The sequence below is a fragment of the Ammodytes marinus genome, assembly GCF_949987685.1.
Source record: "Ammodytes marinus genome assembly, chromosome: 12".
Taxonomy (NCBI): domain Eukaryota; kingdom Metazoa; phylum Chordata; class Actinopteri; order Uranoscopiformes; family Ammodytidae; genus Ammodytes; species Ammodytes marinus.
The window spans coordinates 14336541-14351694 of NC_137216.1; the positions used below are offsets into that span (position 1 = coordinate 14336541).

Sequence of the window (15154 nt, forward strand, 5' to 3'; positions counted from 1 at the left end):
GTCAAACTCCTTTACTGTTTCATCTGTGATTTTCAATGCCAGGAGTTGTCCCCATTTGTAGGTTACTTCTTTGTTGTAGTTGCCTTCTCCCCGAGGTTCTTACAACGGAAGCGGCTGTTTATTGTTGATTCTGAGATGGTTGAATAATTATTCATGAAAATGTCACGAAAAGCATCTTTGAAGTCATTTGACATGTTTACACTAATTCATTCGGTATACCTATGGCATGCCGAGAGAAAAAAAATGAAAGGATGTTAGATAATAAATAAAAAATAGGTGCAGAAGAAAGATGAATCACTGCATCCATGTGTGGTTCAGACAGACAGCCAGGACCATAGCTTATCAGAGAGGGCTGGCCTGTGACGCGCTGTTAACAGGTCCATGGTCAAACAGTTCATTCCTCATTATCTTAATGAGATCGCGACCGGAGAACAAATACAATGAGACATGGCCATGGTGGGAAGGCATAGATGATGCTGTCTGCGCACAGAGTGATGAGAAGAGAGGAGGGAATTGATGGCCACAGTACAGTGCAATCAAACTGGGAGAAGGGGATCAGAGAAACAAAGAGATATTTAAAGTAGAGGGAGAAAAAATGCGTGGAAGCGCTTTTATGTCTACATGGATAGTACATGGTATCTATAGTCAGCGTTTTAAAGTTAAGGTGTGTGGCATATGTTGTGATCCGATCCACTACACAAGAAGGCAAACAGGGTCACATTAAAGATCAAGCTTCCGTGTGATTGTGTGCGTTTGTAGGGCGGAAACAGTGGTGTGTTAGACACAGATGAATGGCATGATGAAAAATGGATGGATGGACATCTGTACTGGCAAGAATGATAGTGTTTGTGACAGCAGATAGACAAATTGCACGCAGAAGGAAAATTACTTCACACTTGTTCATATCCCTTGTCAGGTTGAATGTTCAGTTTTTACTTTTCAAAGGCTGGCAACCACAGACAATTAAATGATCAGTGCATCATGGATCCTCTCCATTGCTCTTTGTGCTCCCTGTCAAAGGCTTGAGTGATAGTAATTCTCTTCTCTTGACACAAATTATCATCTTTTACACCATGCGCAGTCATACTGAGGAAAATGGTAAAAATCGCTTCGATTTAGAAACTAGTGCTACAAAATGTCTTGGGACCTGGGTAAGATGGACAGGTCTACAAAGGAGGATGTCTTTTGCCATGAGATTCCATGGGAGACGTCATTTAGCACTGGTTTTTCTCATAACCATGGCAATGAAGACTCCCTTAACCAAGTAGTTTCCGTTGGCTTAACCCAACCAATCCGTAAACATAGTGGTGTAAGATTAGAAAGTGTTTTCATACTGGTCATGTGTTGTTGGTCCACTTGGAAGGCAATAGCAATACTTGAAGTTTAGTATTGAGGACCTGTCGGGACCTTGAGGTGCAAAGGCAATATTAATATGTTTTATTCCCTTTCTTCAATGCTTTAAGCCAGCATGTGGTATGTGGCCTGCAGCCCTCCATATTGATTTGGCCCTGGCTATGTGCGTGTGTGTGTGTGTGTGTGTGTGTGTGTGTGTGCGTGCGTGCGTGTGTGTGTCAGTAAACAGGTGAGAGAGCGATATCCTGAGAGAGACACTGACAGAGAATTTGAGACCCTATAGGAAGGCTGACTATAATGTAGGAGAGGGAATAACATGGAGCTCTCCCCGGCTGGTGGTGGACTCAGTAATGTATCAATCTCACACTCTCTAAAAGCTGCCATTACGAAATAAGAAGGGTGGGAGGTCCCAGCAGGGGGGTTCGTGGTAGATGTGTTGGGGGTCTAGAAAGGATATATGCGTGTGTGTGTGTGTGTGTGCTGGAGGTGGTGGTATTTCAACAGCCGTTATGGGTTTATGAATCCTAGAGCTGGCCCATTCACAAGACTAAAACGTTATACTAACTGTCTGCCACTCTCACTATGAATTAGTTTAGTAAAATAAAATAGAACTAAGAAGGCTTCACCTTACACAGCAATACTTTTAACTTATTTGAAAGACACTGCTGTAAAAGGTTCATATTACTTATAATTGAATTGACTGTTGATTTTATTAGACTAGATGAATGTTTTATCATGTTCTCTTATTGGCGATTAGAATACAATTGGACAGTTTGTGTAAAAGTGACTGAAGGAATCAGCAAGATATCTTCATTCCACGCATAAAAACTAGAGGCCTGTGGAATTCAATTTACACTGGATTATAAAACCATCCACGAAATAATCCCTTCCTCCTTTAGATATTGCAGTTAAACTTAGAATCTAGATAAAGAACATTTAACCTCCCTTAAATACCGAACTGAATAGATAAATTGAAGAGTGGCATAATGATTTTTTTTCTTATCTGTACTTACGGCTCTGGCACTGATCCTCTTTGGGTCCCCAGCATCGACCGATACAGGAACGGTGGCACTTCTGACCTGTACACAAGTTCAAGAGAAGAGGGTGGTTGCGGCATATTGACGGAACAAAAGAGTGGCAATTTGCCGGCTCTGCTTGGTTAGGTGTTATTTACACAGAACCAAGCAACGCCGGCATGTTGGCGCATCAGTAGCCCCTTTTACACAGCGGAATGAAAAGAGGTGCTTGTAAGCAGCGTCAGGTGTGTCGTAAACATTTAGCGCCGCGCCAGTCAGCTGCTTTACAACAACAACACTGGCCGGTGAATTGAGAGCAGAAGTGCTGGGGCTTGCACTAAGAGGGCCGTATTTTACTGTCCCCGTGATATGCCGGTTGATCTTGCTACGCGCTGAGTCCAACATATCTGGGACAGTTAACCAAACTGACCACATCACTCCGCTCACTGCGTGTGTGTGTGTGTGTGTGTGTGTGTGTGTGTGTCTGTGTGATCGCAGCCTAGCTTAGCCTAGCCTAGCCTAGCTTTCCCATTCACTGTACAACTTCCCCCGGGCAGAAATAGACTCATAAACTCTGCAAAATGGAGCGTGGGGGTTTGTATTGAGCAGCGGACCTTATGACCAGCTAGATTATACGCCGTTCCTTTTATTTGGTTATTTTTACTGGACATCAGGCCGCCATGGTTAATGTTAAACACACGTCCTTCAACTGCTAACATGGTCGCATGTTTAGAACGTAGGCTATGGAACATCAAACGCCCCCCTGTTCCGCAACAACAAGCTGTCCGCATTTATACAGAGAGGCGGAACTGATTGTGTCGGCAATCTTACTACCCCCCGAGGTAGTAAAATTCCCGGAACAATCTCTTGCACCTTTCTTCCCCCGTTCCGCAACGGTCACATTTATACAGCAGGGCGGAGGGCCGAAATTCCGGAATGTTCCCGGCTTTCACTGGCTGTGTAAAAGGGGCTACATAATCAGTATAAGCTCTCAACAATCTAGATTTGTTCAACCCTAAAATTGGCTGGAGGCGAGTGAGAGTCTGTGCTGAGTCTGTATGCCAAACAAGCCAAAATTGATCCAACCAGTGAGCGAGGATGCAGCTTTTCCTTTGGTTTACTTGGTGTGTGTGTGTGTGTGTGTGTGTGTGTGTGTGTGTGTGTGTGTGTGTGTGTGTGTGTGTGTGTGTGTGTGTGTGCGTGTGCACGTGCACGTGCGCTGTTTTCCCTGCTTCACGGTACAATTTATTGAAGATACGAGCCATCATTACAGGGACCTATTGGGATTGATCATTAGGATAACCAGAGTCTGACATAATAAACACAATTTGCAAGACATGTAGGCACTTTAATTCTTAACAGAACTGGTGTTTATGAACACATGTGTAATGTATGATATGCATCCCTTATAATTATAATCTTCTCCCCACAATTCTTTAAAATTCATCTGAACTAAAATGCAACCATGTGTTATTATACGGGCAGTTCTGGCCTAAAGGCATACAACCGTAACACAACATTTGCACAGGGTTGTTTTTTTGTTTCGCTCCACTATAAATAAGCCCAGCATGAAACCAGCACACATCCATCAGGTTGAGATAAAAGCAGTAAAGCATTTTTTCGAGGGCTTAATTGACTGTCTAATTGATTGTGGGGGCCTGGATGAGTGCGCAAGTGCTTGTCCTATGTCCATCAGCCTGTTCAGATGAGAGCTAATAGCATGGAGACACACTTATTTTTTACCACGAGCCTCTCCATCCGCTGCCCTCCTCTTCTTCATAGTTTGTGCCCCTCTTCACCACACATTTCCTCAATCCACCCCTCGCTGATTCATCCCTCCTACGTGGTTATAGTTTGCTTAATGCGTGTGTCCCTGTCGCTATTTGTCCTTTTTCCATTCTGTTGCTGCTGTATTTTTCCTAGTCTATTCCGCCTTCGAATGTTCTTGACAAAAAATAAAAAAATAGAGGTCGACTGACAGTATGAAAAGCAGAGCACAAAACAAGATGATATTACAAATGTCAGCCAGCCATAAGTGGTTGTCGGTGTGCAGAGCCTCCTACTCCGGCACTTAGTTATATCTCTGTTCTCCTTTGATCCTGGTGCCCTGTGATGTCACAAGCCCAAAGAGTTTTCATTAGGTGTCCGAGGCCTTCACTTTTTCCCGACTTCGAATTGTCGTAAATTTCTCAGTGACCTGGATTAAACCCGTCCCATCCCTGTTCCTGCACCGTAAACTTTAACAGCTTTCCTAAAACAGCATCCTGAAGGTTAGAATGTGGGGAATGCTGCCATATCGGGGGCAAACAAGACAGCTGGGGGGGCGGGGGGGGGGGTTCAATTGAATCAACACAACGTGGATATTAAATTCACTGTACTGCTTTTGAAAAGGGATCAATAAAAACACAAAAAAGTCACGAGTAATAACGACGTAAAGCCTGTGCCATCCCTAAAGAATGAAATGGAGATTATGTTCTCAATTGTGGATTACAGGTTTGGAGATGTTTTGGGGCGGTGAAGAGGACTTGCACAGGAGCAAGGAGGTTGATTGAGCAGAATGTCAATGCTTTGAGCTGATAATCTGCATTTTAAGACTACAACATGTGCTCTGAGAGTAAATACAGAGATCTTTTATTTTGTTCTATTATGATAATGCATTTTTACATGCCATGTTTTAATTGCAGTTGAGCGAGACCAGACAGCTTAAAGCAATACAGAAAAAAAACAAAAAACTGATTTAAATGCTAAAACAGACTGAGCGCATGATGCCAAGTGTGTTAAGAGGTTACGTCTGTTACAACAAAGAAATAATAGACCAAACACACATTTCCTTACATATTGCGCTGAGTTTATATCACATCTAAATTTGCTAGACAAACAATGGCTACATTTGGGTAGTAATGGTTTTCCATTGTGACTTAATTTAGCTAACATTAAGTCATATCAAACAACATACCGTGCAATGAGGATGAGTGTTCACGTATCATTTTCTTTTTTAAACAACGGTCATTTTAGCTGTAATACACAAGTAACTTGTTAGTTTTATAGTGTTAGAATTATTCTTACTTGATAAAAATAAATGTAAGTAACGGTATATTGTTAACTCAACTCTTAGCAAGCAAACTTCCCTATGTGTTAGGCACACACTGGATTATTTAATTGAGTGTTGGAAAATAAAAATAATTTGCAGATTAGTAAAGTCTTAAACAGATAAGATCATGTCTTTAGAATTATACTCATGCTATGTCTCATGTACAGCTGAAGTTGGTCTTCTAAGATAAATCAATCAGACAAGGGAGAGACTGCATGCAATGTCAAGATCGTTTGTAGGGATTTGTCTCGTGAAAGTTTCAGATTTATGCCACATGCTTCTCTTCACTCGGTAACTGAATGCATAAGATCAGGGCTATACAATGATGAGATCTCATCTGTGTATCCTATGCAAATATTGCTAAAATCGTTTTCTCAATTCTATTTTATTTGTCTTAAATAAGTCAACTAATTTGTTTCCTGTTCATAGTATATATATTTATCATAGGGGACGTTGTTCTAGTCAGACCAAACTATCAAGCAATGATTAAACAATGTTAGTTAGTTAGTTAATTCTTTATTGTCCACGGTGTGGAGATTTGTCTTTGGTCTCATATAAAAAACAACAAGCAGGACAACACAACAACAACAACAACAAAAGCAACAACAACAACATTTACAATGACAAGCTCCAGTTAATCTCAAGAGATCAGAATGAACAAATGAGAATATCATTGTTTTTCTATGCGTGACAACCCCACCCCTTCCCTTACCAGATTAAATATAAAAAGTATGTTCCACACTAATAAATCCCTTTATAATCCTCAACATGTATTAATGGGTCTTCCAGCTTGTCCCAGTAGGACTTTATTGTGAACTGATTGAGCAGTCATTGTGGATTGTTATGGTGTGCAGAGTGACAGAATAGGGTCAAGGGGTGTTTTGGTGATGACAATATTGTATTGCTCACACTTGGAGCAGGTTAATATGTGGGGTCTCCTAGGGACCATGTTCCTAATCACAGTTTACTAGCCGCTGCTGCTTTATAAAAAAAACGTATGAAATTGTAATGGAGTTGTTGTACATATATTTTAAAAATTTGATTTTGCTGTTGATCAACATTGTTGAAGCACATTAGTCGTCACATCGGATGCCATTACCTATGCCCATTAGAGGGGAAGATTACAGAACAACCTTTTTAAGTCCTCAAATCAACAAAATTTAATATGGAAGGTGTTAGGAGGTGCAGACGTATTTTCAGTGTATGTGGAAAAAAGTAACTGAAAGTGCACTGAGGAATGCAACAGTGATTGGAATATGTGCCATTATGAAATGTGGTGAGACATAAAAATAAGCCTTTTAAGCCCCGGCAGCTTTGTGTTTAGCATATTTGGCTGTTATCAAATCTTCTTGTCTTCTACACTTGGGTTACTTACATGTGCCACTGCTGTTGGTGGGCACCACCAGAGGATGGGTCCGTGGGTTTCTGACAATGTCCTGCCAATGGATTGTATCGGCATGACACAGAAACTTGTTCTGGTCCACATACACGCCTCCGCTCAAGATCTCTGTGGAGAAGAGAGAGAGAGAGAGAGAAAGAGAGAGAGCACAGTCAGCTTTCTAGGTACTTAACCATTACTGCCTGGAGGATACAACTAATTCAGCAATCCTGCTACCAGGCGCCTAATGTGTTTTTTAATTGCCAGGTTCTACTTTTTTTTTTTACCAAAAACAACAACCAACCAGACACTGCATGTTCAAGTCCAAATCATTCACACACTTGAGGACCAGAATGTATAGGCACATCCTATACATTCCATATAGGGCAAACAGTGTAGGGGATATAGGGTGAGCACCAGATCTTGAGACAAATTCATATGATGATGGTTGTTTGTCTTGAGGCACAGTTGTGTCATATTGCTGCTATGTTTTAAATGTTGTCTTCCAAAGCTGCGAGCAGACATAATCAATTAGGCATCAATAACATCACACAACACCAGCCATCTGGGATTTAAGCCCCAATAAGGAACAGCGGCCCTTACAAGGCTGTAATTGTATATTTCATCAAAGTTGCGGGGGAGAAACGTGATGTACTGTATCTCACCATCATAATATGCATTGCCTTGTCGAACCAATGACAGAGGATTGATTCCCTTTGCCAAACACACACACACACACACACACACACACACACACACACACACACACACACACACACACACACACACACACACACACACACACACACACACACCCACACGCAAACACAAACAATAACACAAACACACACACGTGATGGTGGGTGGTTTCTGATTATTGTTGTGCAGGAGTTTAGAGAGAATGCCTAATCCTGACTTTTATGTGAGAAAGAGTGGGAAAGAGAAAGAAAGAGATGAATGAAGAAGGGAGAAAGCCACAGAGAGACAAATGGCAGGAGAGGAAGACAAAGTGAAGCCCAGTAGCAGATTTGCATTATTTACAGAGCGTTGTGTGTTCTCTATCTCCCTACAAACAGATTACTGACACAGTACTGAAACAGATGAGACACATAATCATACACGGGCGACCCGCCAGCACCACACAGAAAGAGCCAAATACAATATCATCCCGCAAAGGCCCAGATTAAATGATACTCCGTGGATATAATAGGTGGTGGTGGTATTACCCACGAAAAGCTCCCATTCCCCAACCCTCCGCTCTCCCTCTCTATCTTTCTGAATGTGCTGAAGGAAGTGGTGAGAGAGAAATTAATCCAGCCTCTCACCACAGGAGGAATCTCGCTCGGCTAGGAGCAGGCCGCGTCTCAAATTCAAATTGTTTGCACAATGGGATACTGCTGGCAAACTAGGGCAGTGGGCAAACATACAGACAACGCAAAGCAGTTAATATAACAAACAAACAAAAAAATGGCAGAAGGACATCTCGACCCTGGTTAAGCAAGATACATACATCCTCCGGGGGCATTCACCTTCACCATGGCTGGTCAGATTGGAATTGGAGCCACAATCGATCAAACTATGAGGTGCAAATGTGTCCAAGACATATTTAGCAAATGTTCATGTAGGTTACAATGGGCTGTGACAGTCCAATACTTTTAAAAGAAAAACAGTTATAATGAATTAATGAATGTACCTGGCAAAGAGCAATTTATATGTAAATAAAGCACATTACTTCAAAGTTAGCTGTTTGTCTCCGATTTAGCTTCACAAATGTGAAATATTGAGGGAGAATTGTAAGATGGAGACATATAGAGAGGATTTTCTTCACATGATCATTTAGAGCCACACATTTGACCAATTCATTGTTTTACACTTTAGTGACTTTGTGAGTCACATTAATCACACAAAAACAAAGTCCTTATATTTGACCATGCTGTAGCTTACTCAAAACCAAAGGTGAGCCTGGCTTTTTCTTCAGAATAGACATGAGAGCATGATACATTATCACACAACAAGTCTGGAGTTGAACAAAAGACATATTACAGTATGCTGCATAGCTGTCATTCTAGAATGTATCTTGCTCGATTCCATCTTCCATGTAAGTTACAGTGGACCTTTATGACGATATAACAATGTAGCCCATTTGTCGTCACATCGGTAAACTCGAGTCATATACTCATCAACAGATCCCATGGCATCGGCAATAGTATTTCATGGGTCTAACCTGGACATGTAAACAAAAGGGCTCGACGTAAAAAAAGAAAAACTAAAAAACAATACTGCCAGGTTTCTTATGTGCGGTAAACAAGTTGGACAAGGTGTTTCCACTTGTTCCAGCTTGGACATGAGCAGCATTCATACTCTGGAAACAAAAAGTGTATACACAGGCTGGATAATACACCACTCTGTGTTCAACGCTGTCACAACAAGTTAGTGCCCTCAACACCACCCAGAAAGCTCCAAATGTTTTCTAATGCTTCTCACATACGGTTTGTTTTGGATATGTACTGCGCACACAATAGGCTCATTTGCAGTGTGACATGACAAAGTTCACGACGCTGGATAACAGTTTAATTGGCTCCTTGCTGGCACTTTGTCCGGGGACAGTTACAGTATTTCCCATGGCCTCTGTCACCAAGACATGAATAATTAACAATCAAATATTACACACAGCTTACAATAACATGCGAAACACAAGCAGGCTTTGCTTTCATTACAAGTAAATGCATGGCTGGCACATTCACTGGGTGTGCAGTTGGCTGGCCAGGGGGATATCAATGGTTAAACTGTGTTGTTGATTGTTTAGTGGGTAGAGAAAACACCTTAATTAGTGTGTTCATGTAGCTACAGCTCGTGTTTCCATACTACCCCCTAACCCCCCTACCCTCCCTCTTCCACCCCAGAGCAACTCCAATCCTCTCTCAATGAGGGCACGGCTTCAAAAGGCATAAGCAATCTTCACTTTCAGGTCACATGGCCGTCGGTTGGAAAACAATATAAAAAGCAGGGAGGCAGAACAAATGTATGCAGGCAATTATGTTGATGGTAAGTGCTTGTTGTGATTCCCCCCATTCTTTATTGCAGTGTGGGAATGAGTTTGATTAAGACTGGGAGGGAAATAGCAAGCCAATGATCAGAAAAGAACACATATTAATGAGCTTTTGAGAGAGGATTAATAGGTGTTATGTGGATTGGTTAATGAAGAAATATGCAAGACCGCGGAGGCACTATAATAATTGGTTGACTTGCTGCAGTGTTAGAAGTCTGCATTATCAAATATCCAAAATGGCGTTTTATCTTTTGTTTACTGAATAAGATCCATGTTGCTGAACCATCAATACAATATAAACAAAAAGAAAAAAAACTATTGTAGATTCTTCCAATCCTTCCTCTAATGCAGTGGTTCTCAAAGTGCGGCCCGCGGGCCAATGGCGGCCCGGAGAAACATATTTGGCGGCCCGCATTGAATTATAAAAAAAAATAAAAATAAAAAAAATTATCTGCCTCTCGTTGCAGACGGCTGGTCAGCCTCCCGCAGTGCAGCAGGCAGTGCAGTGGTCCCAATGTAAGTTGTTAGATAGTGAGCTTGTTAAGCCCAATACTTGGCTTTCAAGGTGAAAGTTAGATTAGGTCAAGTGTTTAAGGATGGATGCTCACATTATCTGGTTTCTAACTCTTTTGCCTAAAGTCTAGCTAACAAGCTAACGTTAGCTAGCTCCTGATAGCCATGGAACTATCTGCCTAGTTGACTGCTGATAGCCCACCCTGTTTATTTCCAATGTATAGTGTCATAATTGCACTGCTGCTGCATCATGAGTCCTACAAAAAACACTCCAAAAGGTGATACGTTTTCAATGTGCAGAAAGTTTTGAACAGTAAAGTAGAATAAATATTTGAATGCAATACAGAATGCCTCAGTGCCTTACTGATTTAAATTCCATTAGATTTGTGTCAATGGGAGCTAGTTGTCTTTTCCTTAACATGTCCACCATAAATAAATACACAAGACACAAATTACTGCATAAAATGTTTGAAACTCACATTTTTCTGGGGAAATACCCCCAGACCCCTGCTTTTAATGTGTATGTGTGTGTCCCCCCCCCCCCCCAATGTTGAAATGAAACCTAGCCCTTCATTCATTTATTAAAATGTGTTAATTACACATTACTGGATGCAGACCAATACATGTAAACTGTAAAGATGCAACCTGGCCATTGAAATGATTTCAGTTTTTTCAATTGTTTTCCTTTGGCGGCCCCGGTCCAATGTTGGGTTCCTAAATTGGCCCTCAGCTATCAAAAGTTTGAGAACCCCTGCTCTAATGCCTCTTTTCCACCGAGTGAGGAGGTTCAGGTCGGCACGATAACGCTAGACCTGGCTTGCATTTCGGCAACAGCACCTTTTCTTGGTAGGGGTTTATGTCGCGGCACTGGCTGCAGCAGCTATGTAACTATAAAGCATCCGGACACAGTGTGGCCTGCTGATTAAGTCAATGAATAGGACAATGCCACACAATTATAAAATAGAGCTGTGCTGACATGTTTCGCTAACCACAAGACTCTTCACTCTTTTCAAGTGACTACACACGGCAGTATATTTAACACAGAAATGATTATGTCGACCCGCCAACGGACGGCAGTGTGTAGCTTCACCCTTTTGGGAACCTTTGGGACGGCTCAACCCCAACGAAAGGGACCCAATAATAGCTGCGGCTCGGCTCGCTTATTTTGGGACCCTTTCCAGCTTTTGACCTTGGAAACAAGCCGCACCAAAACCAAACCGCACAGCTCAATGGAAACAAAGCTATATTGAATGCAGGCTGGGTATGAACACACATCTGAAGGAAAACGTAGTGGCTTGATAAGTACGAGCAAACACAGTCAGCTACACAGAAAAGAACGAAAGATAGAAATGACAGCAAGAGACTCAGGAAGACACTCAAACAGTCAGGCAATTACAGTAGATAGACAGGTATTCATTCAATCAGAAAGACGGAGGAGTTTTTCCCTCTCTCGCAGTGGGACTGGGGATTTTACCCTCTGTCTCCACTGTACTGTCTTATTGACTCTGGGAGCTTCAACTTGGTTTCGGCTCAGCGCCTCTATCAGCTCAGAGGAGCAGAGGGGTGAAACTCTGTGGGAAGATGAGGATGCGTTTTGGGTCACAGGGGCTAAATGCTGGGGCGCAGATCCTACACCCCCAGCAGCAGGAAGGCTAGAGTTGCTGCTATAGGCTGCACTCAACACACAGGCTGGCGGAAAAGTCACAATAAGAGATGAGTGCACACAAGTCCACACATTGAAATACAAATTCACAAACACACATGCTTACGCAGACAGCTCAGTTTTACACAGAAGAAAAATAAGTGAAAAAAATCCAGGTTGTTGGCTGAACTAGACCACTTCTTGTGTTACCAAAGTGGAATAACTTAAAGAACGGGCCGATGAATGATTGGACAAATTAAAGAATGTACATGATGTGTGGATGGATGAAGAATAAATGACTTTGGAGTGATGGATGTTAGATGACGGGAGGAGGAATGACATCTATTTCATCAGCCATCCATCCATCAGCGTACCTCTTCATATGGCATGATAGATGATGGCTGTACTGAAAAAAAGAAAAACAAATAAAGAAGAAAAACATAAACACACACTCCTCCACCAACTCTAATTAACAATGACATTGATAAACAACCAACACTACGCTTTAAGAGAAGACGTTTCCTGAGTTTTTCAGACGCTGCTCCCGTTGCCACACACAACACTGCGTCAATCACCCTGCTCTGACTTGCCCGGGTTGCCGACAGGAGATGTCAGGACAGCAGATCTCTGCCTTTGCACTACAAATAGGTGATCTCCCCTCCCATCCATCATCTGCTGCTGCTGCACAGTTCCATCTTTGCCCTGCTATCCCCCTCTGTTGCCAAGGAAATGCTTACAGATCCCAGATGTTAAGTGTCTGTGTGTGTGTGTGTGTGTGTGTGTGTGTGTGTGTGTGTGTGTGTGTGTGTGTGTGTGTGTGTGTGTGTGTGTGTGTGTGTGTGTCTGTGTGTCTGTTCTTGCATGGAAGTAAAAAGGAGAAGAAAACAGGAAACACATTTGCGTCAGTGCATTGATTTGCCTTGTGCGTTTGATGAGCGCATGAACATGAAAGAGAAGAAAAGACACAAATATCAGTGTGTCTGTCATACAGCTCTAATGAGAATAACATGAGTGTGTCAATCTATACACCAACAATATAAATTAAAGAGAGAATGTGTGTTTTTCATTTCCATTATGTGACAAGACTTTGTTCATTCAAAACTCTCCACATTTTCTTCATTGAAGATCTTGAAAAATCACTCACTTACATGTATACAGACATACAGTATGACATACTTTATAATAATTTGAGGGAACATATTGCCTTTAGATAAATTAGTTCTGCCATTTGTTTCTCAATAGAGGATAATCACTCAGAACAAATACGTTATGGGGTCCCACAAGAGTCAGTCCTGCGGGACCACGACTCAAAACATGTTGTATTGCACTTCCATTGGGAGTTAATAGACTTTAAGCGAGAGATAATAAAAACCCCACACGTACACCAAACCATATGACATCACCTCCCCCCAGAGCTAAAATGTATTTACAACTGTAGTACTCTGCTTGAATAGTAACTTAGTTTAAGGTTTACAATCAGTTAAACGCTGATGAGATTTCTGAGCAATTTACGCTATTTCAAGGTGTATTTAAGGCATTAGTAGATACAACTAAAATATCACGCATGGGTTAAAAGGCTCAGAGTAAGAAACTGTCACCAAATCAGACTATTCTTCTTTTTGAGCAAAACTGAGACAATTTTGTATTGTAAGCCGGCTTCACAATTGTAATGCCCTGCAACATAGTTGCATGGGAATATGCTTATATGTCAAATGCAGTGTCATATCAACCTATTCATTCCTTAATATAAGTTATATAATGTGAAATGTATTGCAGCATTCTTCTCACACTTCATGTCTCTCATTAGGTCAACGGATGGAGCACCTCCCACAGGAATTCCATACAATTTTAACACTGATAACACAGCCCCAAGCCAAATGGTGGTACCCATTCAAATGTAATTGCACTTTTATGTGTTTGACTATTGACCTGAAAAGAACAACTGCATTAATTTGACTACATGAAAGCACTCATGAGGGGTTCACTAGAGAGATGGCAGCGCTGGGATTTGACTGTCTTTGAACACACTGCGGTCAAGAGCAGCAGCGTGGGCAGTGTGTGTGTGTGTGTGTGTGTGCATGTGTGTGCGCGTCTGTGTGTGTGTGTGTGTGTGTGCGCGTCTGCGTGTGTGTGTGCGTGTGTGTGTGTGTGTGTATGTGCGTGTGTGTGTGTGTGTGTGTGTGGATAGAAGAACAGTGCAACCAAAACACTTGGATGGCACCATGTTACTTATTGAAATTGAACTGGATTCGGGAAAAAAGGGAGATATTAAAGATTGAACATAGAGCAAGAAACAACCATGGATGAGTGTTTTCTTCATGAGTACATATGTTCAGTATGTTCAGTATGTGTTTGCCTGTGTTTCTACATATTTATGTGTAGAGGGACCTCACATATGGAATACCCATTTACATTTCAACATGGTGACTGACATTAATGGCAGAGCGGCCGTCGCCAATCTCAGCATCACATTTGCAGCACTGCTTGAGTGCCGGGTGATTTTTGCGGTAAATTAACAACCTCTTCCACCATAATGCAAAACAATCATGGAATTTGAAAGCGTTAATCTCACCCAGGCCTTACTTTTCACAGCAACCTTTCCCCTGCCTGGCAGTCGAGTGTTTGGGTGAAGAAAAGTCGCAATAAAACCCTCCTATGAAGGCAGTTTAAAATAAGTGACATTGACAATAAAAAGAAATACGGCCGTGAAGAAGACATGGATCATCTTGAGAGGGGTAAGAGCTGTTGATAAAACAGCAGCAGATAATGGAAAAGGAGGAGAAATGGCTGTCTTTGAGGGGACAGAAAAAGAAACAACTGCCTTGACGCACAGCAGTAGCAGATAAAGAAACCATTTGGACTGGACATGGAGAACAGAAACATTATGTTAAGGCTGAAAAGGGTATACTGGTCAAATTGAACAAGTTAAAATATAAAATACATCATTGTTGCATTGTTGCTCTTTTGTTTGTTCTCTACCGGTGGTTGATTTTAAGATTGAAAAAAAGTACATTCAAAGAAAATTATTTGTTTATTGATTACAATGGATTGGATTGAAGCTGTCAATTGAAACCCACCTATGCACATGTTTTATTCTTTGTGTCACTCTGAA

At 41.6% G+C, this 15154-nt stretch overlaps 1 protein-coding gene across 1 annotated transcript in view; it reads right to left on the reverse strand.

The window, feature by feature from the left end:
- Positions 1–15154, reverse strand: part of erbb4b (erb-b2 receptor tyrosine kinase 4b) — a gene marked incomplete at its 3' end in the record, with an annotated part of 297976 nt that overhangs the window by 88873 nt on the left and 193949 nt on the right. Inside the window, exons 4-5 of the mRNA XM_080038662.1 lie at positions 6836–6967; positions 2367–2432 (exon numbers count right to left, since the gene is read on the reverse strand). Coding sequence (XP_079894788.1) covers positions 2367–2432; positions 6836–6967 — 198 coding nt within the window. The remainder of the gene's footprint in view (positions 1–2366; positions 2433–6835; positions 6968–15154) is intronic.